Genomic DNA, 26,310 nt, shown 5'->3' with positions numbered 1-26,310 from the left:
AGAATTTCCTAGTTATCGTCCAGTTTACTGATCACAATGTGTTAAGAACTGCTTCCATGTATATTCCTACTTTCTGGTGTGGCCTTCCTAGATTGTTCCCACTTCTCACTGCGTAAGGATGCTTGGCGCCCCTTTGGAACGGTCACGGACATTACATATGTTGGGCTCCACTGGAACCAACTTGCTCAGAGCGCAACAGCTGCCTGTGCAAGCAGACCCCGCAGTGCAGGACACAAGACCATGTCTGGGGTCTGGTTTGGCTGCAGGAAATTCCCTTCTACAGGCAGCCATGACTGTGACTCTGGACCCTGGCACCGGACCAGGGCACTCAAGAGGGAAAAAGTCTAGGAGCAGCCATGGAGTGGCATTCTCTCAAGAAAGAGTGCAGACAGTAATCCTGGACACAAGGTCAGACCCATGACTCACCTTCCCAAGATGAGGGTGTGTGCCACTGAGAAGAGCTGGCAGCAGCAACCAGGCTGCCGTCACCAAGCACTCTTCCTCCCCTGCGCCATCCCTCCCTCATGCCCACTGATTCGTTCTCTGCCTCACTCTCCCGGTCACACACCCCCTGTGTGAGGGGGTTCACATGGCTTGAGGTGTTAAGGGTGGTCATTGATTTGTAGTAGGGATGAGGACAAGGCACCATGCATGTAACATGGGCCCCACAGGGGCTTGGTCAGTGCTTCTCAATGACTTCTAGCCAACGAGGGCCCCAGTTAGTACCATCCAGAGACCCTGGATACCCGCCCCAGAACTACAGCCCCGCAATACCTCGTGACAAAGCTATTTAATATGAAGTTAAAAAGAAACCACTACGCAATTGCTTTTCCATTATAAAAATTTATCGAGGGAATAATTTGAGTTTTTAGAGGCTTGGTTTAGCAAGGTAAAAGACGACCAAAAACTATTAAAACACTTTAAATTCTTTTTAACCTACCACGCAGGATCTAAATTAAATAAATCCTTTATTACCTTAGGAAAGAAACTGCTTTCCCAAATCCAAAGAGTTGATTTCTAAGCTACACTCTTGTCTTTACTGCCTTGTAACCCTAAGGAGAACTGAACCTCACCAGCGATGGCTCCTCTGGAAGTCACGGTGGGAAGAACAGGTAACATCCTGACACAGATGGAGACTCTGAGCCAAAGCAGAGTCTGTAATATGTAATGTGACAATTTATTATCCAACCAGGATACTTTTGAGAATGAAAAAGAGTATTGTTAATTCATTTAAGAATAAAAGGCATAAAATAAGACATATGGCCACCCCAATAATAAGGCAGTTTGGGAAACTACATTTCCCTGTATGCCCTGCCCCTTGAAAGTCAAAAAGCTTGACTGGCACAAAGCACCCTGGGACCTATGGTTAGCACCATTTAAGAGGTAACCAGTACAGGGCTGGGTTCTGACATGGGGACTCTCCCTTCCACGGGACATTTAATCAGACACAGGACACAACACCTGAGGCGAAATTTCAATGGATATTAAGTCTAGGGTAGAGCTTCAGCCTCCCCAACAATTCTAGCTTCCAAAGACGTGGAGCTAGTAGAGCTGCCCGTTAGTCCGTCGCCTTGTTTCTCCTGGCTGCTGCCTCTGCCTCCCCACATCATCAGTGTCCCCACTGCCACTAGTCTTTTGGGGGATTCTGGGCCAGGTGCTGTTCCCACTCGACTTCAACCAATTTATACAGCTCCATGGTGGCCTGGGCATCTTCCACAGAGGAATGTCCACTTTTCCCAACCTGAATAAGGGAAGAGAAAGACAAGAGCTTGAAGCCATACGAAGCTGTTTCTTTCCTTTCCAACTGACTCTCTGTATTCCTTCCCCTACTCCCACCACAGTTTCTTCCACAGTTAGTGGGCTACAAAGACACAACTCTGGTGGGGCCCTACTCCTTATCTAACTTCAGGGGTTTAACTCCTAGGAAACCTTTGCTACTGTCTACCTCAACCCTTCCTGCAGCAACATGTGTAAGCCATATTAAGTTCTGTAGAAACAGAACATACCAGATCAGAGACAGGCCTTCTAAGTCTTCTACCATCCCCAGTTCCTTAACTGTGCTCTATATGACATGTGTCCACACTTTCCCACCAGGTGGGCCACCTCTTCCTGGAAGGCCAAGCATGTGAATTATATGAGTGATCCTTGCATCCACTACATTACCTTTTAGACCACCATGACTACCTGCTTTCTTCCTTTCTTAGTTAGGGCTTTATATCCATTTAGGACTTTTTTCCTTTTTCAAAGTAGCCTTTGGAACATCCTTGTGAGGCTGACAACAGATAGAGACTACTGGGCCCCTTAACCCAAAGCTCTTCCAATCAGAGTAGACTGCCTGGAACTCTACAAGAAGGCTTCTGGGGTCAGAGCCTGGAGAGAGATAGAAACAAGAACCTCTACCATGCCCAAGATGGGGGCTAGGGGCATGGCGGCTGGCACACGAGGAGAGGCTACCTGGATATCCCGGTTCAGCAGCTTCTTGGTGAGATGCTTCAGAGACATGGTGGCATTCTCCGGGCAGTCAGCCTTCCGGTTGAGTGGGGGGATATGGGAGGTGTCACGGGTAAGGGACTTGGGGTGAAAGTATTGAAGGGCTTTGAAGTCGTTATGGACGGCATGCCCCACCACTATCTTCCCTGTGAGTATCTTCAAGATCTGGAACAAGTGTGGAACAGAAAGTGTTGAGAAGGAAGACCGAAAGGTGGAACCCATGTATTCTGAAAGCCCACCATGGCCATCACTCCTGCTGGGTTCTTTTTACTGATTGCCTACCTGCCTCATCCATGAAATGCCCTCTACCACAAGTATTCTTTCTACTGAAATCCACCTTCCTCTTCCTTTTCCCCATTAGTAGGTAATTTCCATGGTGTAACTCTGTTTGGACTCACATTGCCAGTGGCTCCTTACCTTCCCATTAGTCTGTCCCATTGACAGATTTGCCTTCAATCCTAAATCACACTCACATTTGAGATGTTCATGTAACTATCTAGTTCAGTTTTGGCTTGCTACCTGAAGTCTTTTAACTGTTATTAATGTCATTATGCTGGCCTTAGACACATGGTTGGGACCCATGGAGTCAAAAATGGGGTCCAGGGGCCAGGTGCGGTGGCTCCACGCCTGTAATCCTAGCTCTCTGGGAGGCTGAGGCGGGCGGATTGTTTGAGCTCAGGAGTTCGAAACCAGCCTGAGCAAGAGCGAGACCCTGTCTCTACTAAAATTAGACAGAAATTAATTGGACAACTAAAAATATATAGAAAAAATTAGCCAGGCATGGTGGCGCATGCCTGTAGTCTCAGCTACTCGGGAGGCTGAGGCAGGAGGATCGCTTGAGCCCAGGAGTTTGAGGTTGCTGTGAGCTAGGATGACGCCACGGCACTCTAGCCCGGGCAACACAGTGAGACTCTGTCTCAAAAAAAAAAAAAATGGCCTCCAGGGAGGTAACAGAAGCCCCAAATTATATGCAGATAGATGTATATAGTTATTATTGGGGGAAGAGAGTCTATGGCTTTCATCAAATTCTCAAAAGATCTACAAGTCATAAAAGATTAAGAATCACCTACAGGGCTGGGCACAGTAGCTCATGCCAGTAATTCTAGCACTCTGGGAGGCCAAGGTGGGAGGATCGCTTGAAGTCAGGAGTTCGAGACCAGCGTCAGCAAGAGCTAGACCTCATCTCTACTAAAAATAGGAAAAAATTAGCCGGGCATGGTGGTGCACGCCTGTAGTCCCAGCTACTCGGGAAACTGAGACAGGAGGATCACTTGAGCCCAGGAGTTTGAGGTGGCAGTGAGCTAAGATGATGCCACTGCACTCTAGCCAGGGCAACACAGTGAGACTGTCTCAAAAAAAAGAATCACTTATAGACTAAGGTTGCAGAGGAAACCTTGTTCACATCAGTCTTATAACCAAAAGATAATAACTTATTATTTCAGGTTTTTTTTAAGAGACAGGTTGCCCAGGTGTGAGTGCACTGGTGTTAACATAGCTCACTGAAGCTTTGAACTCCTAGGCTTAAGTGAGGGTCTTTTCTTTTTTGTGAGGGTCTTTTCTTTTTTTTTTGAGATGGAGTGTCTAGCTATGTTTTCCAGGCTGGCCTCAAACTCCTGGGCTCAAGCAATCCTTCCACCTGAGTCTACTGAGTAGCTGAGACTACAGGCAGGTGCCACCATGCCCAACCATTTCAGGATCTTAAAGCATGAAGACATATTACCAGTGAGGACAACGGAAGAATATGCCACCAGCTCTGAAGGCCAATCCCAAAATGCAGTTCCAAACAGGTTGTAAACAAAAGCAATAGTCCTGCATGGCCTGCCAAGGGGACCCCTTTGAAGGAAGGGGTCAAACTCATTGGGATATAGCTTAGTCTCATAACCCCAGCTCGGGCACTGGGGAAGTGCTTTATGATGAAAACCAGATGTGGGTGCTCCTGACTTCACATACAGTTTATTGTCCACCACCACCTTTATTTTTTATTAACCTTAACACATAACTCTCATTAAAGCTGAGCAGATTTGCTGTCTCAGACCCATCCCATCTTCTGCCTCTCCCAAGCCCTTGCTTAGCTGTGCCCTTTGTGCACAGGATGTTCTTCAACTCTTTCTTCCAAGTATTTTCTAATAATCAGTCGCTTCACATCTGATGAACTTCCTCCAACTGACTTTAGCATATAAGGCATTATTGGAGCAGAGTGTGGACCTGAAATTGCAATGACATGGACCAAGGGCGCCCTCTGGTGGCCTCCCAAACAGCAGGCTCCCCTCTGGCTCTCCTTCACTTCCTCTTCACCTCTCCCGGTTCACCCTCTTTTCCTGTTCATTTGTTGGGGGCTCCCAATATTCAGCACAGGGCTAGAATGAGTGAGATGAGAACCTGACATGGCCGCCCTGTCTTTTATGCCCTCCACTGCAGGATCCCTGTCCTAGTTACACAAATATGCCCCACCTGTCAACTTTCCACATTCGCCCCAGGCTACTTTTTGCTTGGGAAGCTCTCTCCACCTCTCCCCTCTTAACCCTAGGCCCCAATTCTACAAGGCATTCCCAAACTGAGCCCTTTCCTCTGACACTCATGCCTGCTGCTCTGTCCAGTTTCATCACTGGCTGTTGTTTCTCTGTGCAGATTCCCAGTTCCCCAGATTAGGATCCCTCTTGGGACCTAAAACAGGTCCTGACTAATGAAGTTTGTGATACCAGCTAATTGTACCTTCCTGACTTTCACCACTTTTTACGCCAACAGGAGGACTTCTTCATCAACTGATATTCTCCCTCCCTCCACAAACCTTTGGCACCTTCCGAAAGTGACATCCTTTGCTGAAACATGACTTGGACCTCTCTTGACCCACCTTACTGCCACCATCATGCCCTGTGTTTCTCACCTGGCCTCGAGCAATCTTGAAGGGCGTGGCATTCACCATGTGCTGTTTCCGGATACCACTCCATCTGGTCCGGTAGTCCACAATGTGGCAGGGCGGAAGGATGTACTCATCATAAAGCACATCTCCGTTGTAGTTGACAATGCTACATCGAGCCAAGGAACTAATATGCCCCTTGGGTCCTGTGCCCACCATCTCACAGTCAATTGCCACCATCTTCCCTGGCGACTTCTGGGATGCTCCAGAGCATTTATTCTCTGAGTGAGCTTGAGTGGAGTTCTGTGGAACACTCTTCTGAGAGGATTTCTTCTGAGGGGCCTTCTTCTGGGAGCGGGTTGGGTGGCTCTTAATCTTTGGAAGGGCACTCTGGAACTCCCCCAGCAAATCTACTTTAGCTACAACAGAATCAGCCTTCTTTGAAGGGGCAGGGGTCAGCCAAGACACTGCGGCTTTCTTGTCCATGGACTGTTCTGACCCACTGCTGGAGGCAGCTGTCTTCTTCTTCTTGGGAAATGGAGGGATCTTCCAAGTGCCATCCCCCTTAGGAGTTTCCCCTTTCTTTGGAGGTTCTGAGTGCAACTTAGGTACTTTGCTAGGGGGCTGGTTCTTTTTACTCAGAAAGCCTCTCCGTTCCAAGAGCCGCCGTTTCTTGACAAAATTTCGGTGCTTGGCATTTCCTTCTAATGCCTTTTTGGGAGGAGGTTCCCCAAAGTCCAGGTTGAGGAGTATGGTAGACATGTGGACAGGGGGTGGTGGAAAGGCAGTTGGAAAGAGTGGCTTACAGATAAAAGGAGGATGGGGGACTCATTCTCTGCTGAATCCCATTGTCCCACATGTGGAGGTCTGTAGTACACCCTGGGGAAGAAAGTGATCCTGGTAATTGAGTCCATAGGTCTGGGAGAAAAATGAGATAAGACCAATCTCTATAGGACTTAAGGGAGGAAAGACATCAGAGCAATCTCTCAGAAAGAGGGGAAATGAAAACGTAACATGAAATTATGGAAGGACCACTGATGTGAGCCAGGAAGCCTGGATTCTGGTGAAGCCTCACAATTTACCAGCCATATGGTCTTAGGAAGGTCATTCTCCATCTCTAGGTCTCAATCTCATTTGTAAATTGAAGGGGCTGGAGGTCCCACCGAGCTCGAACTCTTTGAGTCTAGGAGGCCAGAATAGGTGAGCTCTATACTCTGCCTGCGAAGGGAACATCTAAACATGCTCGAAAGCAACGAGGAGTATGGTGTAGGTGAACTCTGGATTACCCTGGCATCCGCAGCGCGGGCCCCACGAATAGAGATACAAATCCAGGCATCCCTTTCCCTCGGCTCCAGGTTGGGAGTGGGGGAATCTCCACATGCATCTCACCCAAGTCCTTCTCTCACGCAAGGACATTTGACACCACCTATCAGCTGAGGGTGGAATCGAGGCTCGGAGTAACCCACTTCAATAAGCACACTTTGCCCCCGCGGTGGAGGCCATCCCTCCATGCTCACAAACCTACCTCCTAGATGGGCCCCGCTAAGACCGGAAGCGTCCGTAGCCGGATGCGGAAATCGGGGCGCGACGACGAAGCCCGGGACGGCAGGCGCGCGGGTTAGAACGCGCCGGAGGGCGGCGCGCGCGCGCCCGCAGCGCCCCTACCTCCGGTAGCGAGGCCAGTGATTCGGAGTGTGTAAGGAGCGGCAGCGGCGGCGGAGGTGGGGGCGGCGTGGGTGGGGGCGGGGGCGGGATGCGCTCCCCGGCCCCTCTAGCCCCGTGGAGGTACAACTCGAAGGTGTGGGGAGGCCGCGACAAACCGGAACTGCAGCGCGCCGGAGACCCCGGCCTCACTTCCGGGAGAGGAGGAGGGAGTGTACGGGAAGGGGCGGGACCTGGTATTTGGCCCACCCCTCTCCTTGAGCTTGGCCCTGCGGCGGGCTTCTGTGGCGTCACTGTACTGTCACCCCGCCCCACCTGTCTCAGACGCTGATACCTTCGCGTTGTGAGACGTCGCGACCTGTGACGTCAGGGGGGCACCTCAGATCTTTAACTCCAGAATGGGATCCCGGAAAGGCAGCGTCGGGCACCGAGCTCAAAATTCTTTTTTCCCGTTCCTCCTGCAGAGCTGAGCCTAGCCCGGGTCCTGGACCCGCATAGTACTGCTCCTGGATCTCTCCTCACCTCGTTCTCGCTCCCTGCACTACCTGCTGGATCTCGGAATGCCGGGCATCTCCGCCCGGGGCCTTTCTCACGAGGAGAGGAGGCAGCTAGCCGTTAACCTCACCCGTGTCCTGGCGCTCTACCGTTCCATCCTGGACGCCTACATCATCGTGAGGCCACAGGGGTGTGGGCTGGGTGACCCTGGTCGTGGGCTGGCTAGGGAGAGAATCTGGAGATTTAGCCTCTGATCTCCTTTTTTCTATAAATTTCAGTCTTTTATACAAAAAGGGATTAAAACAGGGGAGATCCCCCTTTTTTTTAAGCTGACATAAACATTGATGTTTCTAATATCTAAATTGTTTTGGTAACCTTCCTAAATCCAAGGTAATAAAACACATGATGTTTGAGCCATGCCGCAACTACGTTGAACTTTTCTAGGAACATGTGAGATGTTCCAGGAACACACATGTTCATTCATCCAAGCTTTGAATAAATTCCTGGTTTTGTGGTGTAGTGGATAGCTCTAGCCTTGGAATCTGACAGACTTGAACTAGTTCTGCTTCCCCTACTGTGTTAACCTTGGGCTTCCCCCCTGCTCCACTTCTAGTCGTGGTTTCCTCAGCTATAAAATGGATCCCAGGCTGGGCACGGTGGCTCACGCCTGTAATCCTAGCACTCTGGGAGGGTGGGAGCGGGGTTGGGGGGGATCGCTTCAGGTTGGGAATTCGAGACCAGCCTGAGCACGAGCCAGACCTCGTCTCTACAAAAAATAGAAAAATTAGTTGGGCTCAGTGGCTTGTGCCTGTAGTCCAGCTGTTGCAGGAGGAGAAGGAAGAGCCTTCTCCTAATGACTGACCCAGAGACCAGGTGCGGGAGAAAACAAGCATTTATTCACCAGTGAGGCTCAGAGGACAAAGTCCAAATTCTGAGCCCCGAACAAAGAGTGTAACAGTCCTTTATACATTTTTAGGAAGGGTGAGGGGCACAGTTACAATGTAGTTATCTCTATCCCGAGCAGCGGCAGGATCTTGAGCAGGCAGTGGTCAGGCATGCATGTCGGCCTTGAATTCTTATCTTTCTGGTGCAGGCCTGTTCTTTGTAAGCAAGTAAGTTATAGAAGTTGTAAAGCAAGTTAGCAATTTTACAACCTTAATTCTTGGTACAGAGTTCCCATAGAATTTCTACCTGTTTTCTTTTCTGTTTCACAGGGGCTGGGGACCCCTACCACATTCCCCCCTTTGAGACTCTTATGGTGTCTCACCTTCAGATTTCTCATTTTCTTCGATATTGGCTAGTAATATTTGTCCACGATGAGAGGGAGGGGACCCAAAAGAACTATGTTTAGTAAGGGCAGTTTCTATTAGTTTTTGAGTTAATTCTCAGGTGCAAGGGCTAATATAGCATTTTACTAAGATAAGTACTCCTATAACTATAGTAAGTGAAGTTAATATAGAGGTCTTAAGTCCTTTTTATTTTTTAAACAATCTTTCCATCCAATCTCTGACGGGATCGTCTATACTAGAATTTTCAGCTAATTTATTGGCAAGAGTGGTTAGTCCTTAGAGGCCTTTCGTAATGGTGCCTTAGGAATGTAGGTGCAACACTGTCCTCCAATCATTACACAGATACTGCCTTTTTCTGCCAGGATTATGTCTAGGGCTAACCTGTTTTCCCAAGCCATTCTATTAGTTGGGTCCAGTTGTTTAGTACTACCCTTAATGGCATCTCTAGTGTAATTAACAAATCTCTGTTGGTTATCGTAGATATAATTTATCTAGTCTACATTTTTATTAACAGTGACCCACCAAAATAGGAAAGATTTAAAACCTGTGGCTATCTGATTTCAAGCCTTGAACTCACTTGGCACTCCTCGTGGTACCCCAATAACATCTAGATATATGTGTAGGTCAAAGGATCCTCCCGGCATTCGTTGGACATCTCTCTTGTGTTGGGAGTGAGAGTATGGTTGAGATAGGTTATGGGGATGGAATGCCAGGATAAAAGGGATAGCCAATTGCACCAGGGCACAAGTGCCATTCCAATTCTCCAGAAGAACTTCAAATAGGCAATGTCCACAGTACCACCATACGTTGGCTCGTGGGATGAGTAAAGCAGCTTTGGTTGGCTAATGAGGAGAATTCTCACTTTTCATTGCACCCGGTCAAATTTCCAACTGAGGCTAAGTTCTTCCCCCACCTAGAGAGGCAGGAGGTGAAATGAGCCCCTGCCGCAGGTGGCTTTATGGCTCTCAGGGGCTGACCCGCAGAGCCCTTAGTTACCGGGAATAGCAAAGATAGTGAGATGCAGGATGCATTTCTCCCAGCCTCAGAGTCTTGGAAAAAGCAACCATGTGTGTCATTCCCACCAGGTCTGTGGACCAGCCTAAAGGAAAAGGAACAATCTGAGCTTCTGGTCTTCCTGTCACACAAGTGTAACAGTCGCTCTTGTTTAAAGTGCGGACAGAATATTTGATCCATTCCATCCGGGCATTTGCATCCTGATAACCTGTTTCTATGGCTAGTGTCTGTTTTAGATCTTTAATCTTCACTATTGTGACTATAGATCTATCTTTATTCTTTTGGGGCTTGGGGGCCACTGTGCTTGTGGGATCTTTGCCTGATATATCAACCCTTAGACCATAGACTCTGGACAGCGTGGGGGTCTGGTCTAGAGTGGTAGGGACATTAACGGTTATGTGTACCGCGTTACACTGCAAGGGCTGACAATCCGGAGCTGGAGTTCCCCGGGTGAAGTGTAACTTAGATTTTAACGAAGGGCATCCAGAGCTGGAGGTCCAACCCTGAAACTGGGTGGTCCACAAGACATCAGTCTAGGACTGGTATGGCTGGCCATAGATTTTAGGGCAACCCCCTTCTTTACCAGTTAGATGGGGCCCATCTTCATCTGCATAGTTTCCAACCCCAGACCCATCTGTAGTGAAAGGACAAAGATATCTGTCAATTGAGAAAAGTTGTCTCTGATTTTGTAGGGAGTCACAGGATAACACTTGACAGGCATCAAAACTGACCATTAGTGGGGATTTGAGTGGGGAAGAAGATCTAGTTACAAGTTACATTAATAATAATTAGCCCTTCGGCTATATGTTTTCCAAAATGATGAAATAGAAATATCTCTAATAACCCTAATCCCAGTCCACTGATTCCTAAGGGAATCGTTACATGTTTCTTCATCAGGGGCATCCTCAGGCTTCGGCCGTGCGTAGACCAGTCAGCCTCCGGGATGTGACTGGAGCGGGGCTAGACGAGCTCTTCCTCTTCAGGCACACCAGAACCAACAAATGTCAATACCTGTTACACCGAGGCAGTTTAGAAAAGTCTATCTGAAGGTCCTTGAAGGGCGCAGTGCCTACCGTCTGAATTCTGGGAGGTGCGGCTGGGCCTTGTTTGGCGTTGTGTTGGCTGCAAATGGTGCAACACGAGCTTGTGTTCTTAGCCAAAGCAGGGAGGTGTTGGATGTAAAAGTATCTTCCCAAAAGTTTTTCTGTAGCTTCTTCCCCAAGATGAATGGCCTTATGGGCTGTTTTCACAATATTTGGCCCGAGGAGGTGAGGAACAGCTACTTGTCCATCAGGAAGAATCATCCATCCTATTTCATCTGTCTCAGCCCCTTCTCGTTTTAACCATTCCTACCTACTCTAGGGGTGAGTATTTGGGGATTTCTTTTGGAAGCCACGGCAGTAAGGGTGCCATCAGCCTTTCTGTCGTCTCTGTCTCCCAGGTACCCACCTTCTTTGCCTCATCTTTGGCCTTAGCATTTCCCAAAGCCTCCAAGCTAGATCCCTTTTGATGTCCCTTGTAATGTATGACTGCCCCCTTCTTAGGTTCCCAGACAGCCTCTAACAGCCTTAATATTTCTTTTGGATGTTTTAACTCTTTTTTCCCTGCATTTAAGAGTCCCCTCTCTCGATACAGTGCCCCGTGTACACGTAATGTCAAAAAGGCATATTTAGAGTCTGTATAGATGTTTACCACCTTCTCTTTTCCAATCTCAAGAGCCCTTATGAGGGCAATGAGTTCGGCTTTCTGCGCAGAGGTGCCGACTGGCAGGGCTTGGGCTTCTAGCACCTCATCCTGAGTGACCACTGCATACCCAGCTCGCCGGGTTCCGTCAGAACTGACAGAACTGCTCCCATCTACAAATATCTGTAGGTCTGGGTTTGAGCAGGTGCTGTCTTTTAGGTCGGGTCGCCCTCAGTAGACCTGGGCAATGGTTTCTTCACAATCCTGGAGGGGCAGTCCTGGTCCTGCTGGGAGGAGGGTAGCTGGGTTTAAGCATTGTGCAGTCTCAAGTGTAATTCTGGGATTTTCACATAGCAGTCCTTGATATTTACTGAGGCAGGAGTTGGTGAGCCAATGATGGCCTTTGGCATTCATCAGGGTCAGGACCTAGTGAGGCATCGGAATAATCAGTGTTGGCCGAGAGTGAGCTTGTCAGCCTCTTGGGCAAGCAGAGCGGTGGCAGCTAGTGCCCGCGAACATGGAGGCCACACTGCAGCTATTCCGTCTAGTTGTTTTGACAAGTATGCTACCGGTCTCTCCCAGGACCCAAGTCTCTGTATTAATACTCTTACCACTATCTTCTGTCTCTCTGATACGTAAAGGTAGAATGGTTTTTCTAAATCAGGTGGCCCTAGCACAGGTGCTTTCTGGAGGTTCCCTTTGAGTTCGAGGAAAGCATTCTAGTGTCTCTTTTTCCAAATGAAAGGTTCCTTTTCTCCCCCCTCTGTCACTTCATAGAGGCACTTAGTAATAACTGCCTAAGTTGGGGATCCAAATGCGACAAATACCAATGGCTCCTAGGAATTCTCTTAGCCTGCGTTGGGAGGTGGGCTCAGGGATGGACCGTATGGCCTCTTTTCGTCCCCTCCCTGGAGTCTTTCTCCCTTCTGGAGCTGGAACCCTAAATATCTTACAGTTTGTAGGCAAATTTGGGCTTTTCTTTTTGGAAACCTTACATCCACATTGGTCCAAATGTTTGAGGAGGGCATCTGTGCTTTTGGCACACCCTTCTAGGTCTTCATGTCCAGGTAACAGATCATCCATGTAGTAGAGCAGGGCACAGCTAAGTGAGGCTGACGGGAAATTCCGCAGATCTTGTGCCAGGGCTTCTCCGAAGATAGCGGGGGCATTTTTGAATCCCTGGGGAAGTCATGTCCAGGTGTACTGGCTCTTGGTCCCTGTCCTCGGATCTTCCCACTCAAAAGCAAACAGTTCTTGGCTCACAGTGGCTACCCGGATGCTGAAGAATGCATCTTTTAAATCTAAACAAGTGAACCAGGTTGTGGAGGCGGGTAAGAGGCTAAGCAGTGTGTAGGGGTTCAGGACAGTTGGGTGTAGGGTGACAATAGCTTGGTTTATAACCCGGAGGTCCTGTACTGGCTGATAATCTTGGGTCCCTGGTTTTTTTACCGGCAGAAGTAGGGTGTTCCACGGCAATTGACAGGGTACTATGATGCTGTTGTCCTGTAGTCTCTGAAGGTGTGGATTAATCCCCTCTAAGGCTTCTCGAGGGATTGGATACTGGTGGAGGTGCAAGGGGAGCTTGTTTGGCTGGAGTTCAATGACCACCGGCTCTTGATGTGTTGCTGACCCCGGGAGATTGTCCTCAGCCCAGACCGTTGGCCAATGGCTAGCTATCTCCTGCCACAATGGATGTCCTTCCTGTCCCTCAAACATCCTCCACTTCTGTTCTCTAGGGACCGTTAGCGTGTAGATTAATCCCGGGGGCGAGACTGCTAGTTTCATTTTTCCTTCTTCGGAGAAGGTGATTGTTGCCCGTAGCTTCCCAAGGAGGTCCCATCCTAACAAGGGCACCGGGCATTCTGGCATGTATAGGAATTGGTGAAGCACTTCTTGTCCACCCAGGACACATTTTCTAGGCTTAGAAGGGTTGTTGACTTGTTCTCCCGGTGGCCCCTATGATGTCTATTTTTTGATCTGTCAAGGGGGCCACAGGGCTAGTCACTATTGAATGTGTAGCCTTGGTGTCCATGAGGAATTGGGTATCTCTGCCCCCTACATTCATCCTGACCATGGGCTCCTTGGGGGCAGGTGTGGAGCCTGGTCCCCCTTAGTCCTCAAACAGAATAGTCTGGATTGAATTGAGGAGGAAGTCAAGGTTTTGCCCATGAGGCCCCTGTCACTGTTGTTTCTGATTCTTTTCTTTCAGTTTTGGATATATTTTTTTCCAGTGTTTAGTTTTTTTACAAAAGGCACACTGATCTCTTTGTAACTCGGTTTGCTTCCTGGTTTCCCTCATCCCTGGTTTCCCTTTCTGATTTGCCTTTGGCAGGCCTGAGGTTCCCCGTAAGGAGGCAGGGCACGAGTCAGCCTTTTTTTAAATTTTTCTCTCAGCCTCCCTCTTCTCAACATCTCTGTTCACAAAGACCTTGTTAGCGACCTCTAAGAGCTGAGTGGCATTCATCCCAGCAAACCCTTCTAGCTTCTGGAGCTTGCGGCGTATGTCACCTGCACTCTGACTCACGAAAGCAGTGTTGATCGTTCGCTGATTTTCAGGAGCCTCAGGGTCAAAGGGAGTGTATGTTCGATAGGCCCCGCACAGTCTCTCATAGAAGGCTCCCGGACTCTCATCTGGCCTCTGTAGTATCTCAGTGACCTTGGCTACATTTGCGGCCTGCTGCCCTGCTTTGCGGATGCCTTGTAAGAGGGCCTCCCTGTAGGCCATGAGCTGTCTCATGTCATCAGGATTGTTTGGGTCCCAGCTTGGCTCTTCTGCCGGGAGTCGTCTCTGAGCATAAGCCTCGGGGTTTAGAGTCCTCACAGGGGCATTTTCTTCTACCCACTTAGTGGCAGCCTGTAAGACATGCCGCTGTTCATCTGTGGTAAAAAGCGTCAGAAGGAGCTGTCTGCAGTCGGCCCATGTCGGGTTATGCGTTTGGAAGATAGACTGCATCAAATCTATCGTCCCCTGGGGTCTCTCAGTATAGGACACGGTGTGATGTTTCCAATTCATCAGGTCAGTAGTTGTGAAGGGTTGATAAACCAAGGTGGGGTGACCTAGTTGAATCTGACTGTCTTCTCCCACCTGTCCGGGACCTCTGACCTCCCTCAAGGGATATTGACCTCGTAGATCGACTCCTGGGGTGTAGGGTGAGAGTACTGGTGGACTAGGGGTTCCTCCGGGAGGAGGTGTCAGCATCAGTGGTCTCAAGCCATCGCCAGTAGAGCAGGGCAGAGCTTCTGGACTTAAGGAAGACTGTTCTCTAGGGCCCTCAGGGCTCTTGACTGGAGTCTGAGGTCCGGGGTCCAAACTTGTCTCCAGTGAGGTGGCCTGAGAAGAGGCCGGAGAGGTCGGCTGCTTGGGTGGCTGACGTCGGTGCCCCGGAGCATACGGTGGAGGCAAATTGGGGCCGAGGTCCTCCAGGTCTCCCACCAGGATGGGTGGGCCCAAGTCCCCTTTTACTGGCCCTCGAGAGTCCCTAGTTAGCTTTCCTCTCTTTCCCTTCTTTGCTACTAGCACATGGGAAATGGGACCCCTAAGCCAAGGCGGGGGGTTCAGTACTAGTTGTAACCAAGTATCAATATAGGGGAATTGGTCGGGGTGACCTGGGTCCCCTGTCACTACCGTCCACACTGCCTGAGTGATATCCTTGTCTAGGGTGCCCTCTAGTGGCCACTCCACTCCAAAAGTAGGCCATTCTAATTCACACAGGGCCCTCAGTTTGGGGGCCGTCATCTTGACCCCATAGTCCCCAGTAAATCCTTTCTTAAAGTTCTTAATCATGATCTCTAAGGGAGTGGGTTTTCCCTGACTTCCACCCATAGTTCCTGAGGTCCGGCTTTCACCGAGGTGTCTCAACACAAAGAAAAAGACAACTTCCGCTTCCTTCCTCTCCCGCCAGTCCCCTGGTGAGGATATTTCAGGCCCGTCTTAGCATTGGCAGGCTGGTGATTCCGGCTATCATATCCGTGCTGTCCTGAGCCGTATGAGGAGGCCCTGGAACCGCGGATCGGAACTCAACACCCACTTCCGCCAGATAGAGGGGAGGTTGGAACCCCGCTGGGAGTCTGTCTCATTTACACTTCACGCACTCATAATCTGCACGCTCCCTCCCAAACCTAGCGGAGCTCGCTTTCTCGGTTTGGTTTCCTGGGGAGTTTCTCGAGGAGTCTGTAGGGGTTGATCGGGGCCTCCTTCCCTTCAGTGGAATAGGTCTAAGGCCCCGGGGCTCCCTACCGTGGTTCAGACGTCTGCCAATGAGCCTTGTTCCTGTCCTGGTTCGAGCCCAGACTGGGTACTTCCGGCGGGGCCTCCAGTCGTCGAGGCGAGACTCCCACATGGTGGCAACAGCAGGCCTTCAGAGTGCTCTCAGTGGCAAGTGTCACCGGGTGGAACCGGGACCCCCACGGTGCAGCCTAGGGGCAGGCAAGGCGTCCTGGGTCCTGTCAACCAAAAGCACTTCTGGCTGGCTGGCCCGGCCAAAATGTTGCAGGAGGAGAAGGAGGAGCCTTCTCCTAATGACTGACCCAGAGACCAGGCGACAGGCAAGGGAGAAGACCAGCGTATATTCACCGGTGAGGCTCAGAGGACAGAGTCCAAATTCTGAGCCCGGAACAAAGAGTGTAACAGTCCTTTATACATTTTTAGGAAGGGTGAGGGGCACAGTTACAATGTAGTTATCTCTATCCCGAGCAGCGGCAGGATCTTGAGCAGGCAGTGGTCAGGCATGCATGTGGGCCTTGAATTCTTATCTTTCTGGTGCAGGCCTGTTCTTTGTAAGCAAGTAAGTTACGGAAGTCGTAAAGCAAGTTAGCAGTTTTACAACCTTAGTACCTGGTATAGAGTTCCCATAGAATTTCTACCTGTTTTCTTTTCTGTTTCACAGGGGCTGGGGACCCCTGCCACACAGCTACTTGGGAGGCTGAAGCAGAAGGATCCCTTGAGCCCAGGAATGTGAGGTTGCAGTGAACTATGCTGATTCCACTGCACTCTATCCCAGTCTGAATGATCATTGTGAAGAATAAATGAAATAATGAGTAAATGGCACCACCATCTATTGAATTGTTCAGACCCCAAACCAGAAGCCATCCTTGATTTAGCTCTTTCCCTCATTGATCCACAATCGAATCTTTCAACAAATCCTCTTGGCTCTGCCTTCAGAATAGGTTCCAAATTCATCCGTTTGTCTCCATCTCCATTGCTACCACCCTGAGCCAAGCCACCATTATCTCTCTTCTGAACCACTTCCTAAATGATCTGTGTTTACTTCTGCCCTTCTATAACCAGTTCTTCACTGCGTAGCCAGATTGATATCTTTGAAATATAAATCTGATCATGACACTCCCTTGTTTTCTAGGGGCATTGATGAAATCCTAACTCTTTATCATTGCCTATAATGCTCTAGACGGTCTGACCCCTACTATCTCTTCCACATTTCTCTATACTGTACCTACTCTGACCTGATTTCCATTCCAGAAACATGGCAGGCATCTGGCCCTTTGCACCGAAATGCTTTTTCTTCACAGAAAGACAATAGGAGAATGGTTAGGACCAAGAACTATAGAGTAAAATTGGTTTCAAATCCATTTGCTACTTACCAGCTTTTTGACATGGGCAAATTACTTAATTGCTGTGCCTCAGTTTCCTCATCTTTAAAATGGGGGATAAAAATAGTACCTACCTCATAGGGTTGTTTTAAGTGCATTAATACATGTCAAATGTTTATAACAGTGCCTGGCATAGAAAATATTATGTAAATGTTTGCTATTACCTCTTTTCTTTACATGCCTCGTTCCTGTTCATCATTCGTCTCAGCGCAATTGTCAGCTCCTCAGACAAGTCTTCCCTCATCACCCTATCTAAAGTAGTCCTCTCCCAAAGTCTCCATTACATTACTGTTTCATTGGTGTTTTATTGTCTATGTGGCATTTGATATTATCTGAAAAAAATTTTTCTTTTTTTGAAAAATTTTTTTTTAATGAAAACTCTGCAAGAGTAAGAATCTTGTCTCTCTGGCTCACTGTTGTATCCACTGAGCCTAGAATAGAGCTTGGTGTATAACCAAAACAAAGCCCCAGAAATTGTGATGAAGAAATGAATGAATAAAAATACACAATGTTGTTTATCTGGCATATAGAAGAGGTTACTAAGTGGTAATACACTAATACTGTGTGTCAGTCACTCTGGTAATTGTTAGGGATGCAGATGAGAAGAAGACACCATCCCTTAAGTTTAGTTGGGTAGAGAAAACAGACACAAATAATTGGGGAAATTGCTAAAAGGAAAGGTGTGTCCAGAATGCAATCTGGGAAGGAAGCAGAGATCAGCCACCTGAGAGTTGGGGGAGGCTGGAGCAGGCTTCAGAGAAGAGCTGACTAATGCAGTTATTGGGACTGAAAGGAAAAAAAAAAGAGCTGACTTGGATGAGTAGGAGGTACCTGCTGGTTGCAGCCAGTGGCCCTGTGTGGCAGCAGTGCTGGGAAGAGGCAGATTACAGATTAAATGGGAGAGAGGAGGACTTACAATTAAGTTAATCAAACACATTAATGGAAACCGTGCTACTTTGTAACTGGACAGAGATGAACACATGAGACTAGCAATTACATTTATCAATGTTTGTCACACCATATATCTGATAAGGATTATCAGATGTGGAATTGAGATGGGACAGGAAACAATGGGAATGGTAGTACCCTCCTGATTGCTTCTCTTCTGCAGGAATTTTTCACAGACAACCTGTGGGACACACTCCCTAACTCATGGCAGGAAGCGTTGGACGGACTGAACCCACCACAGCTGGCTACACTGCTGCTGGGGATGCCTGGGGAAGGGGAGGTGGTAAGGTATGGGCTAGGGGGTCCCTGTGCTGGGGAACTCAAGGCACTGAGCCCTGCAGTGAGCTATTGCTGAGAGCCTTACAAGTTCTTCCTGGGCCCCGGGTTGTAAACCGGTGTGTTCAGGATGCGACGGGACTGTTCACTGGAGGCCCGGGCCGGACTATCTCAGGTACAGGTCAGTGTGGCCACTCACCCTGCTGGCCCTGAAGTCCACGGCCCATGCCCTGGCCTTTACCCGGATGCCTGGCTTTCACACCCCGTCGGAGTTCCTGGAGAACCCCAGCCAGAGCTCCCGACTAACAGCTCCTTTCCGGAAACATGTCAGGCCCAAGAAGCAGCATGAGATCCGGAGGCTGGGAGAGGTGAGGTGATGACTGGAGATGGTGTCTGAGAGCCCGGGGACTCCTTATGCCTGCGGGTTGTGAAGATGTGTGCCCCTTACCTCACATGCAGGACCGAAGGCCCTAGAAGTTCACACACCTTGGCAGACACTATAATCATGTCCCGATGCTGGGGTTTCTTCAAAAATCCTTTTGTGGGGTTCGGTGGCAACTAAGTCTGTGTCCCGACCCTATTCCTGTTCTCACATCTCCACAGTCTGCTCATGGCTTCACAGCAGGGCTCTGTGGGGGAGAGTCAGTCACTGACCTGAAGAGCAAAGAGAATGGCCTGAACCTGGGGTCACCACCGACCCTTATTCCCATTTGCTTTCCACATCTGGGGCACGCTGTCCATCTTCTGTCGTCTTCGGCTCCTCTACCCTCATAATGGGTGTTTGCCCCAGGCATCAAGAACCAGTGGCCAGGAGACCTTTGCTCCCTCCTCTTTCAGTTGGTGAAGAAGCTGAGTGACCTCACAGGCTGCACCCAGGTTGTGGACGTGGGCTCAGGCCAGGTGAGCCTGACCCCTAACGTGCTGTTTATTTGAGTCACGGGGATAAAACAGTGGGAGGGCAGGTTATCAGGCCACAGGCCCAGGGAGGCAGGGCTGAAAAGTGGTGGGACCAGGCAGGCTAGAACTTAAGCTTTTTATGGGGCCTGGGACCCAGGTGCCCAGGCCACTGACAGGGAGGGTGACAGTGGATAGGGCACTGAACAGGGCTGTCTCCATCCTTCCTGTCATGACTGCAGGGTCATCTCTCCCGCTTCATGTCTCTGGGGCTGGGGCTGATGGTGAAGAGCATTGAGGGGGATCAGAGACTGGTGGAGAGAGCCAAGCGCCTGGACCAGGAGCTCCTGCAGGCTCTGGAGAAGGAGGAGAGGAGGAACCCACAGGTAGGCCGCCCCTGCCTGCAGCCTGCACTGCAGGAGCAGGATCTGCTTGGCTGGAGTTGGGCACAGAGGTTGAATTCCCTCTTCAGAGTTTCTTAGCTTAAGATGATGTGGTGCCCATTTCTGTTACCTCTTTCCCAAGGTTCCCTGCTTCCCCAGATCTCAAAGGCACTTTCTAGTTACAAAGTGCTTTCCACACTGTGTACTTCTTACAACCTGAGAAGTGGCCGGTCAGATATTAGACTCATTACAAATAAGAAAACTGGATCTCAAAGATGAAAAGATTTACAAAGTTAATAATGATAGACCCAGAATTTATCCCATCTCCTGATTCATGGTCCAGCGCTCTCCTGTGCCCCAGCTTGTCGCCCACGTTCCTCCTTGGGAAGTTAACACAGAGGACAGATCCCTTCCTGCGGCTGGGGGACAGCAGACAGACTTTCCATCTGCCTTTGTCCTTTCCTGCCTCCACAGATGGTCCAAACTGGCCCTCGGCACTCCCCACACCACGTGGTTAGGTGGGTAGACCCCACGGCCCTGTGTGAGGAGCTTCTGCTTCCACTGGAGAACCCATGTCAGGGCGGCGCCCGCTTGCTGCTAACAGGCCTCCATGCCTGTGGGGATCTGAGCGTTGCCTTGCTGAGGCACTTCTCCTGCTGCCCTGAGGTGGTGGCCCTGGCTTCAGTGGGCTGCTGCTACATGAAGCTGAGTGACCCTGGTGGCTACCCGCTGAGTCAGTGGGTGGCTGGGCTGCCTGGCTACGAACTGCCCTACAGGCTTCGGGAAGGGGCTTGCCATGCCCTGGAGGAGTATGCTGAGCGGCTACAGAGAGCTGGCCCTGGCCTCCGAACTCACTGCTACCGTGCAGCGCTGGAGACGGTCATCCGACGCGCCCAGCCCGAGCTCCGTCGGCCAGGCGTGCAGGGGATCCCTCGGGTCCACGAGCTCAAGATTGAAGAGTGAGGTTGGGGGATGTGGGGGGTGGTAGGGGGAAGATCACCAACTGGAGATCTGATTCTCTTCCCACCCTCACTTGTTAGCATGGCCTAAAGAAAATCTAAATGTTCCCAGAGGAGTGATTTGGGGTTCTTTGACCAGGGCAACTTCTCAAATATTTCTCTATTTTTTATTTAAAAAAAAAATTTTATATGACATAGCATTGGGAGGCAAAAAAAGTTGTTTTAGAGATGGGTCTTCCCCTGTCACCTAGGCTAGAGTGCAGTGGCGTGATCATGGCTCACTGCAGCCTTGAAATCCTGGGCTCAAGCAATCCTGCTGCCTCAGCCTCACAAAGCGCTGGGATTACAGGGATGAGCCACCACACCTGGCCCACAAAAATTTCTTTAAGAGGGAGTTGTCCCTCTTTTATCAGGAGACTATCAGAGAAATATAAAATTTTTTAAATGCTAAAAATGTGGCAAAACAATTGGACAGAATATAAATTTTTAGATTCATTTGCTATTAGACAGCCTATAGCTAGAGAAATATTTAAAAATGCAAATGAGGGTAGAAAACCAGGCAAAGTTGGAATCAAATTAGGAAGAGGCAAAGTTTAAGTGGGAGGTGGAGGTTCCTAAAACCAAGCCAAGTGCTGTCTGTGGCTTATCCCACAGATATGTGCAGCGGGGGCTACAGCGTGTGGGGCTAGACCCCCAGCTACCGCTGAATCTGGCTGCCCTCCGGGCCCACCAGGCCCAGGAGAACCGTGTGGTGGCCTTCTTCAGCCTGGCCCTACTGCTGGCCCCACTGGTGGAGACATTGATTCTACTGGACCGGCTGCTCTACCTTCAGGAGCAAGGTAAGGATGACCTACAGGGACCCAGGCCCAGAGAGGCTAGAGTTCTGGGGCTCTTCCTTCAAGTCCCAGCCCCCACATCTGCTGGGCCTGGTTCATCACTGTTGTGATTCTTGGACCCCTGCTTTTGAGTCACCAGTGGGGTGAGGGTAGGCAATTTGTTAAAAAGTATAGATTCTCACCAAATCAGCCTCTGCTGGTGGCTCCCTAAGGTGCATCTTAAGTACACTTCCCAGGCACTGAGAAGGTCCAATACGTGAGGACTGCCTCCCAAGTCTTCCTCATGGACAGCAGGGTCTCCTTAATCCCCCTAGAGCTTCCCCGGTGGGGATAAGGGGGTATGCCCACAGGCTGTGCAAGAAGTGGCTGAGTGAGAGTTTGGTTTATTTTTTTCCTTCTGATTAGCCTTGCTTTTCTCCCAGGCTTCCACGCTGAGCTCCTGCCCATCTTTAGCCCTGAGCTCTCTCCCAGAAACCTGGTTCTGGTGGCCACCAAGATGCCCCTGGGTCAGGCCTTCTCTGTTCTGGAGACTGAAGACAGCTGACACAGCCTGAGTAAGGGCACATTTCAGACCCCATCTGAAACCGCCCAGGTACCATAGTGTAGCACAGTACACCTTCCCCAGAGAACCAGCATCCTGCATCCTCCAGAATCCTGGTTCCCCACAAGCCTTCAGTGCCACACCCTTTCCCTCCACGTGTTATGTAATATTGTATAAAGTTTTATTTTTTATTTATTACAAAATGGAAATCTTTATTTCCCTTCCATTTCTACAAGGAGAGAAAAGGAGACTGCACCCTCCCTATGGTGCTGCTGCTGCAGAGGTGCGAGTTACGTCTGTCACACTCTGGTCCCCACTGCCCTCCCTAACCAGGCAGCCTAGGTGGCAGCTTCTGTTACTCAGAGGTCTCCATGGAGGGAACCTCTCTCTCTTCCTTTGGTCTCCATCCCTGATTTGCAGGCCCTGTCCTTGGCAGGGCTACCATAAGGCTAGCTAACTTCCATCCAGATTCTATCATAACATCAGGAATGGGTATACTGGGGTTAGGGGTGCCATTCTACTAGAGACAGCAGCTGCACGCAGGAGGACTCATGGCTCTTTATTGGCATCTGAAGAAGAGGTGCCCCAGCCTTCAATGCCAAGACAGAAGTGGGGGAGAAGCTGCTCTCCCCAGGCTCAATACCAATAGACTTTCTTGGGTTTCCGGGTCTCTTGGATCCCCATCGCCTCCATCACCTCCTCCTGCAGTGTCTTTAGACGGGGCACATATGTTCTTTCTAGAGCATCTTCTACTGATGTGTCTTTGGGGCCATCTGTGGGGCCAGAGAAAGGAGACGGGTGGAAGGGCTTGCCAACTTGTCTTAACATCCCTTACTTTCCTCCTACCCACCCCCCATCTTCCGCCCCTCACCCAGACTTACCAATCCATGTTTCAGGGACGATGCCATCGGCTCTGGGAAATTCAGGTTTGGGGATTATTCTCCCTGATCTCGTGGAGACTCGTACCCTCTCTCCTGCCTCAGTAAATCTCCACTCGATCTCAGTGGGTTTCCTGGTGGATAGAAGAGGTGAGCCTGGCCTGGGAGCCAGGTACCCTGCCACCCTCCAACCCAAAAGTAGAGTCAATGGTTGAAAACACCAAGCTTACCACTTTGTTTCTCTAACTCTGTATTGGGGGTACCCACAGGGAGTCGTGTCCATGAGATAGCCCCTCAATTTCCAGAGCATCCAACCCACCATTCCCATTGGACAACACGCTCATGGACTCAGGGTGAGAGACCCTCTGACCAGATCCCCATGTGCTTGCCTGTCCACAGGATCCACAAGTTTGACTTGGTGGTGGAGCAAGGGGGCTTCACTAGGGATCATGGTTCCCCGGTAATCCTTGGTCTTGCCGATGTAGCGGTAATGCTGTCCAAGAGAGGGGGAATATCAGAAAGCAAGGGGGTGTGAAGGGGATTTACCCATGCTGCTAAGTGCATTCAGCCCAAGTTGAAAAGTAGAGGGTTCAGTAGTACCACTAGCCCCTCAGCCAGTCTCCTGCTGCCCTGTGCTGCTCTTAATGGAGAAGGACAGATGGGACAGGCTTCTGCGCACCCCCATCCTCTCTCTTCACTTACTGTGTTCAGCCCTTCCAGGACTACCCAGTTTCGCTGCCGGATAACTTGAACCACTTTGCCCTGCTTCCCGGCATCCTTGCCTTCTAGGATCTCCACCTGTGGGAATACACGAGGGTCAGGGAGGAGGATCCTTGCCCAGGAGCCTCCCCATCACTCCGCCCCGTCTGAGGCTCTCACCATGTCCCCACAGAATAGATGCCAGTCTTCATCAGAGATGGGTTCCACAACCACCGGGCGCCGTCTGGTCCATGGGGGATTCTTCCTCTTGTCTGCCAGGGAACCTGGGCGGCTCATCCCATAGCGGTAATGGGGAGGCAGACTGACTTTGGATGCCAAGGCCAGCAGGGCAGAGAGACGCATGGCTGAAGGCTGTGAGAAATCCCTTTGCCAGCAAAAGGCTTAGAAACCTTCCTCGTCAGCTTTGGGGTAGAATGGGGCAAAGAACCAAGGGAAGGAACATTTTTAAAGCACTTACTCTGTTGCTCAAAGGAACTCATCTCATTGAACCTTCACAAGATGATATTATCTTTATAGATGAGGAAATAGGTTAAGTAACTTGCTCATGGTCACAGAGCTACTACGTGGAAGAATCAGCATTCAAACCCACATATATCTGACTTCAAAGTCCAAAAAATTCATTAAGGCCAGGGGCCATGTTATCTAGCTCACTCTTGAATCCAGCAGATCCCAGTAGAGGTTGGCACATAGTAGGTACCCACTAAATAATTATTAAATGAATGTACAAACAGCAGGATAGGAAGAAAACATAATGGAACACACACTGGCATAGGGTCAAAAGGCAGGCAGTTACAGGGTGAAATGAACAAATAGGTAGTAGAGATAAAAGTGGGTTAAAATGTCCCCATCCCACTTCCAATTCCTATTCTCCAGAAATAACCACTTCTCCCTAAGTTAGTTTCTTTTCTAAAGGAAAAGAAGGGCCGAAGTAGGATTATTGGGTCATAAATTTCCCAACCAAGTATGTGCTCTAAGCCTCTCAATTCTGGATGACAGACTAAATTAATGGGGTAGCAAATGAACTGAGAGCAAAAATAAGTTCTTCAGTTTATTGAGTAATTGTTACTTGCCAGGTTCCAGGATAAATGCTTTCCTGTATCATCTCACTTAAGCCTAAGGACAACTGATGAAGAAGTTATCATTAATCTCATCTTTTTTGTTTTTTTTTTTTTTTTTTTGAGACAGAGTCTCGCTCTGTTGCCCAGGCTAGAGTGCTGTGGCGTCAGGCTAGCTCACAGCAACCTCAAACTCCTGGGGTTAAGCGATCCTCCTGCCTCAGCCTCGGAAGTAGCTGGGACTACAGGCATGCGCCACCATGCCTGGCTAATTTTTCCCATATATTTTTAGTTGTCCAGCTAATTTCTTTCTGTTTTTTATTGGAGACGGGGTCTCACTCTTATTCAGGCTGGTCTCAAACTCCTGAGCTCAAACGATCCACCTGCCTCAGCCTCCCAGAGTGCTAGGATTACAGGCGTGAGCCCCCATGCCTGACCTCATTAATCTCATCTTATAGATAAGAAACGAACCCTAACTTCAAAGTATACTATAATGGCAAAAAACACCCGGACTGGGAAGTCAGATGACCTGAGTCCAATCCCTGTTCCACCATCATCTTTCTGTGTGACCTAGGCAACTTACTTAACTTCTGAGCTTCAGTTTCATTATCCATGAAATTTTACAGGGTTGTAGGTGTCATTTAAATTATTTTTAATAGTCTAACAAAACCCAGGTACAGAATGATGTAAATAGTATTATTACTTTTGGGTAAATTAAAAATATATATTCTGGCACAGGCATAAATATAATATTATGGGAAGGAAACAAGAAACTAAAGTACTTGTTTTGGAGAAGAGGAACAGTTTGGAAGGGCTATTACTTTCCATTTTGTTCCTTTCCATAACGTTTGCACTTCCTAAGCATATGCATTTAAAAAAATATCAATGGGTTTATCTGAACAGTTAGATATGGGTCATTTTTTCTTCTTTATACTTCTCAGTATGGAAAAACAAGGCCTAATGTTATTTTCAGTTAATGCTGATTGAATGTAAGGGCCTCGATGTTCCTATTCGGGTTCAACAAATACTTAGGGAACGCTACTATGTGACAAACCTAACGCTGGGAATTTCAATATTACTGCCATTTTGTCTTCACATTGTCCACTGAGGGAGGTTGCCAGGTGTAAGCATCATAAGGTCCCTTTTACAGACAAGAAAACCAAGGCTCTAAGAGCTGGAGTGACTTGCCTTAGCTTGATAGAAATAGGGCCAATCTTGAGACTGAAGCCTCCTGCGTGATTACTGCAAGGAGTCACTTAATCCCACTCATTCTAGGTCTGAGCCAGACCAGTCTAAAGCAGCTTGCACGCCCCATAAATCTTTCTTTTCTTTCCCTTCTTAATCCGGAGGCTGGTGCCCCTTTTGCAGTGGGGCTTTCACTGCGTGTTCTGGAGGTGCCGTGCAAGGTAGTGGGGTCGAACGTCTGTCCCTCAGGTCACAACTCCAAATGGGCTTTCTCCACTAGCCTCATCCCGGCTGCGAATCCCGATCCCAGACACCGCCAGGCCCCAGCAGTCTTCAGCACCCACCCGATCCAAGTTTTCCGTGCAGGGAAACCCCGAGGAGGCGACTGAGCCACAGCCAGGGAAAATGATGGGCGCTTCCCGCACCTGCCTCCCGGACGAGCCCCGGAACTGCAACACCTCAGGGCCGCGCGGCCCTCACCTCCGCCTCCCGAAGCACTGAGGAGTCGCCGTCTGTCACCTTGGCACGTGGGACCTCA

General features: G+C 49.4%; 3 protein-coding genes across 8 annotated transcripts; 1 reads left to right on the top strand and 2 right to left on the bottom strand.

Annotated features, from left to right (window-relative positions):
* Window positions 1–1,462: 1,462 nt before the first annotated feature.
* Window positions 1,463–7,068, bottom strand: ISG20L2 (interferon stimulated exonuclease gene 20kDa-like 2). 2 transcript variants are annotated; one of them, XM_012658717.1, is made up of 4 exons: window positions 6,873–7,068; window positions 5,375–6,226; window positions 2,455–2,655; window positions 1,463–1,741 (listed from the first exon to the last, which is right to left on the bottom strand). In XM_012658717.1, the coding sequence occupies exons 2-4, from the start codon at window positions 6,107–6,109 to the stop codon at window positions 1,628–1,630; spliced, it is 1,050 nt and encodes a 349-aa protein (XP_012514171.1). In that variant the 5' UTR covers window positions 6,110–6,226; window positions 6,873–7,068; the 3' UTR covers window positions 1,463–1,627. The 2 variants fall into 2 exon arrangements, with proteins under 2 accessions (XP_012514171.1, XP_012514172.1); XM_012658718.1 differs by lacking the exon at window positions 6,873–7,068 and adding an exon at window positions 6,634–6,842.
* Window positions 6,984–22,159, top strand: RRNAD1 (ribosomal RNA adenine dimethylase domain containing 1). Of its 3 annotated transcripts, none has more exons than XM_012658716.1 (9): window positions 6,984–7,043; window positions 7,474–7,680; window positions 18,209–18,333; window positions 18,497–18,689; window positions 19,159–19,221; window positions 19,458–19,601; window positions 20,073–20,557; window positions 21,212–21,396; window positions 21,816–22,159. In XM_012658716.1, the coding sequence occupies exons 2-9, from the start codon at window positions 7,570–7,572 to the stop codon at window positions 21,935–21,937; spliced, it is 1,428 nt and encodes a 475-aa protein (XP_012514170.1). In that variant the 5' UTR covers window positions 6,984–7,043; window positions 7,474–7,569; the 3' UTR covers window positions 21,938–22,159. The 3 variants fall into 3 exon arrangements, with proteins under 3 accessions (XP_012514170.1, XP_012514169.1, XP_012514168.1); XM_012658715.1 differs by having other exon boundaries at window positions 7,004–7,068; XM_012658714.1 differs by lacking the exons at window positions 6,984–7,043; window positions 7,474–7,680 and adding an exon at window positions 13,811–14,506 and having other exon boundaries at window positions 21,816–22,146.
* Window positions 22,160–22,480: 321 nt separating this feature from the next.
* Window positions 22,481–26,310, bottom strand: MRPL24 (mitochondrial ribosomal protein L24). Of its 3 annotated transcripts, none has more exons than XM_012658713.1 (6): window positions 26,253–26,310; window positions 23,692–23,933; window positions 23,515–23,610; window positions 23,202–23,305; window positions 22,816–22,946; window positions 22,481–22,707 (listed from the first exon to the last, which is right to left on the bottom strand). In XM_012658713.1, the coding sequence occupies exons 2-6, from the start codon at window positions 23,872–23,874 to the stop codon at window positions 22,571–22,573; spliced, it is 651 nt and encodes a 216-aa protein (XP_012514167.1). In that variant the 5' UTR covers window positions 23,875–23,933; window positions 26,253–26,310; the 3' UTR covers window positions 22,481–22,570. The 3 variants fall into 3 exon arrangements, with proteins under 3 accessions (XP_012514167.1, XP_012514165.1, XP_012514166.1); XM_012658711.1 differs by having other exon boundaries at window positions 26,117–26,281; XM_012658712.1 differs by having other exon boundaries at window positions 26,198–26,281.

Source organism: Propithecus coquereli, unplaced genomic scaffold, assembly GCF_000956105.1.
Source record: "Propithecus coquereli isolate 6110/MARCELLA unplaced genomic scaffold, Pcoq_1.0 Scaffold59, whole genome shotgun sequence".
NCBI lineage: Eukaryota > Metazoa > Chordata > Mammalia > Primates > Indriidae > Propithecus > Propithecus coquereli.
The sequence above is the reverse complement of the archived record's forward strand: the minus strand, read 5'-3'. Positions and strand labels throughout refer to the sequence as shown.

What these genes read in the sequence shown, in the direction of transcription:
- MRPL24 (XM_012658713.1), bottom strand. Translation starts at nt 23,874, where the DNA reads ATGCGTCTCTCTGCCCTGCTGGCCTTGGCATCCAAAGTCAGTCTGCCT. An exon ending in ATCTATTCTGTGGGGACATG is followed by an intron (nt 23,611 to 23,691) that starts GTGAGAGCCTCA and finishes GTATTCCCACAG; the next exon opens with GTGGAGATCCTAGAAGGCAA. An exon ending in TCCTGGAAGGGCTGAACACA is followed by an intron (nt 23,306 to 23,514) that starts GTAAGTGAAGAG and finishes TCTCTTGGACAG; the next exon opens with CATTACCGCTACATCGGCAA.
- ISG20L2 (XM_012658717.1), bottom strand. Translation starts at nt 6,109, where the DNA reads ATGTCTACCATACTCCTCAACCTGGACTTTGGGGAACCTCCTCCCAAA. An exon ending in TCAAGATTGCTCGAGGCCAG is followed by an intron (nt 2,656 to 5,374) that starts GTGAGAAACACA and finishes CACTTGTTCCAG; the next exon opens with ATCTTGAAGATACTCACAGG. An exon ending in TGCTGAACCGGGATATCCAG is followed by an intron (nt 1,742 to 2,454) that starts GTAGCCTCTCCT and finishes TCCCTTATTCAG; the next exon opens with GTTGGGAAAAGTGGACATTC.
- RRNAD1 (XM_012658714.1), top strand. Translation starts at nt 14,354, where the DNA reads ATGCCGCTGTTCATCTGTGGTAAAAAGCGTCAGAAGGAGCTGTCTGCA. An exon ending in TGATGTTTCCAATTCATCAG is followed by an intron (nt 14,507 to 18,208) that starts GTCAGTAGTTGT and finishes TCTCTTCTGCAG; the next exon opens with GAATTTTTCACAGACAACCT. An exon ending in CACGAGCTCAAGATTGAAGA is followed by an intron (nt 20,558 to 21,211) that starts GTGAGGTTGGGG and finishes CTTATCCCACAG; the next exon opens with ATATGTGCAGCGGGGGCTAC.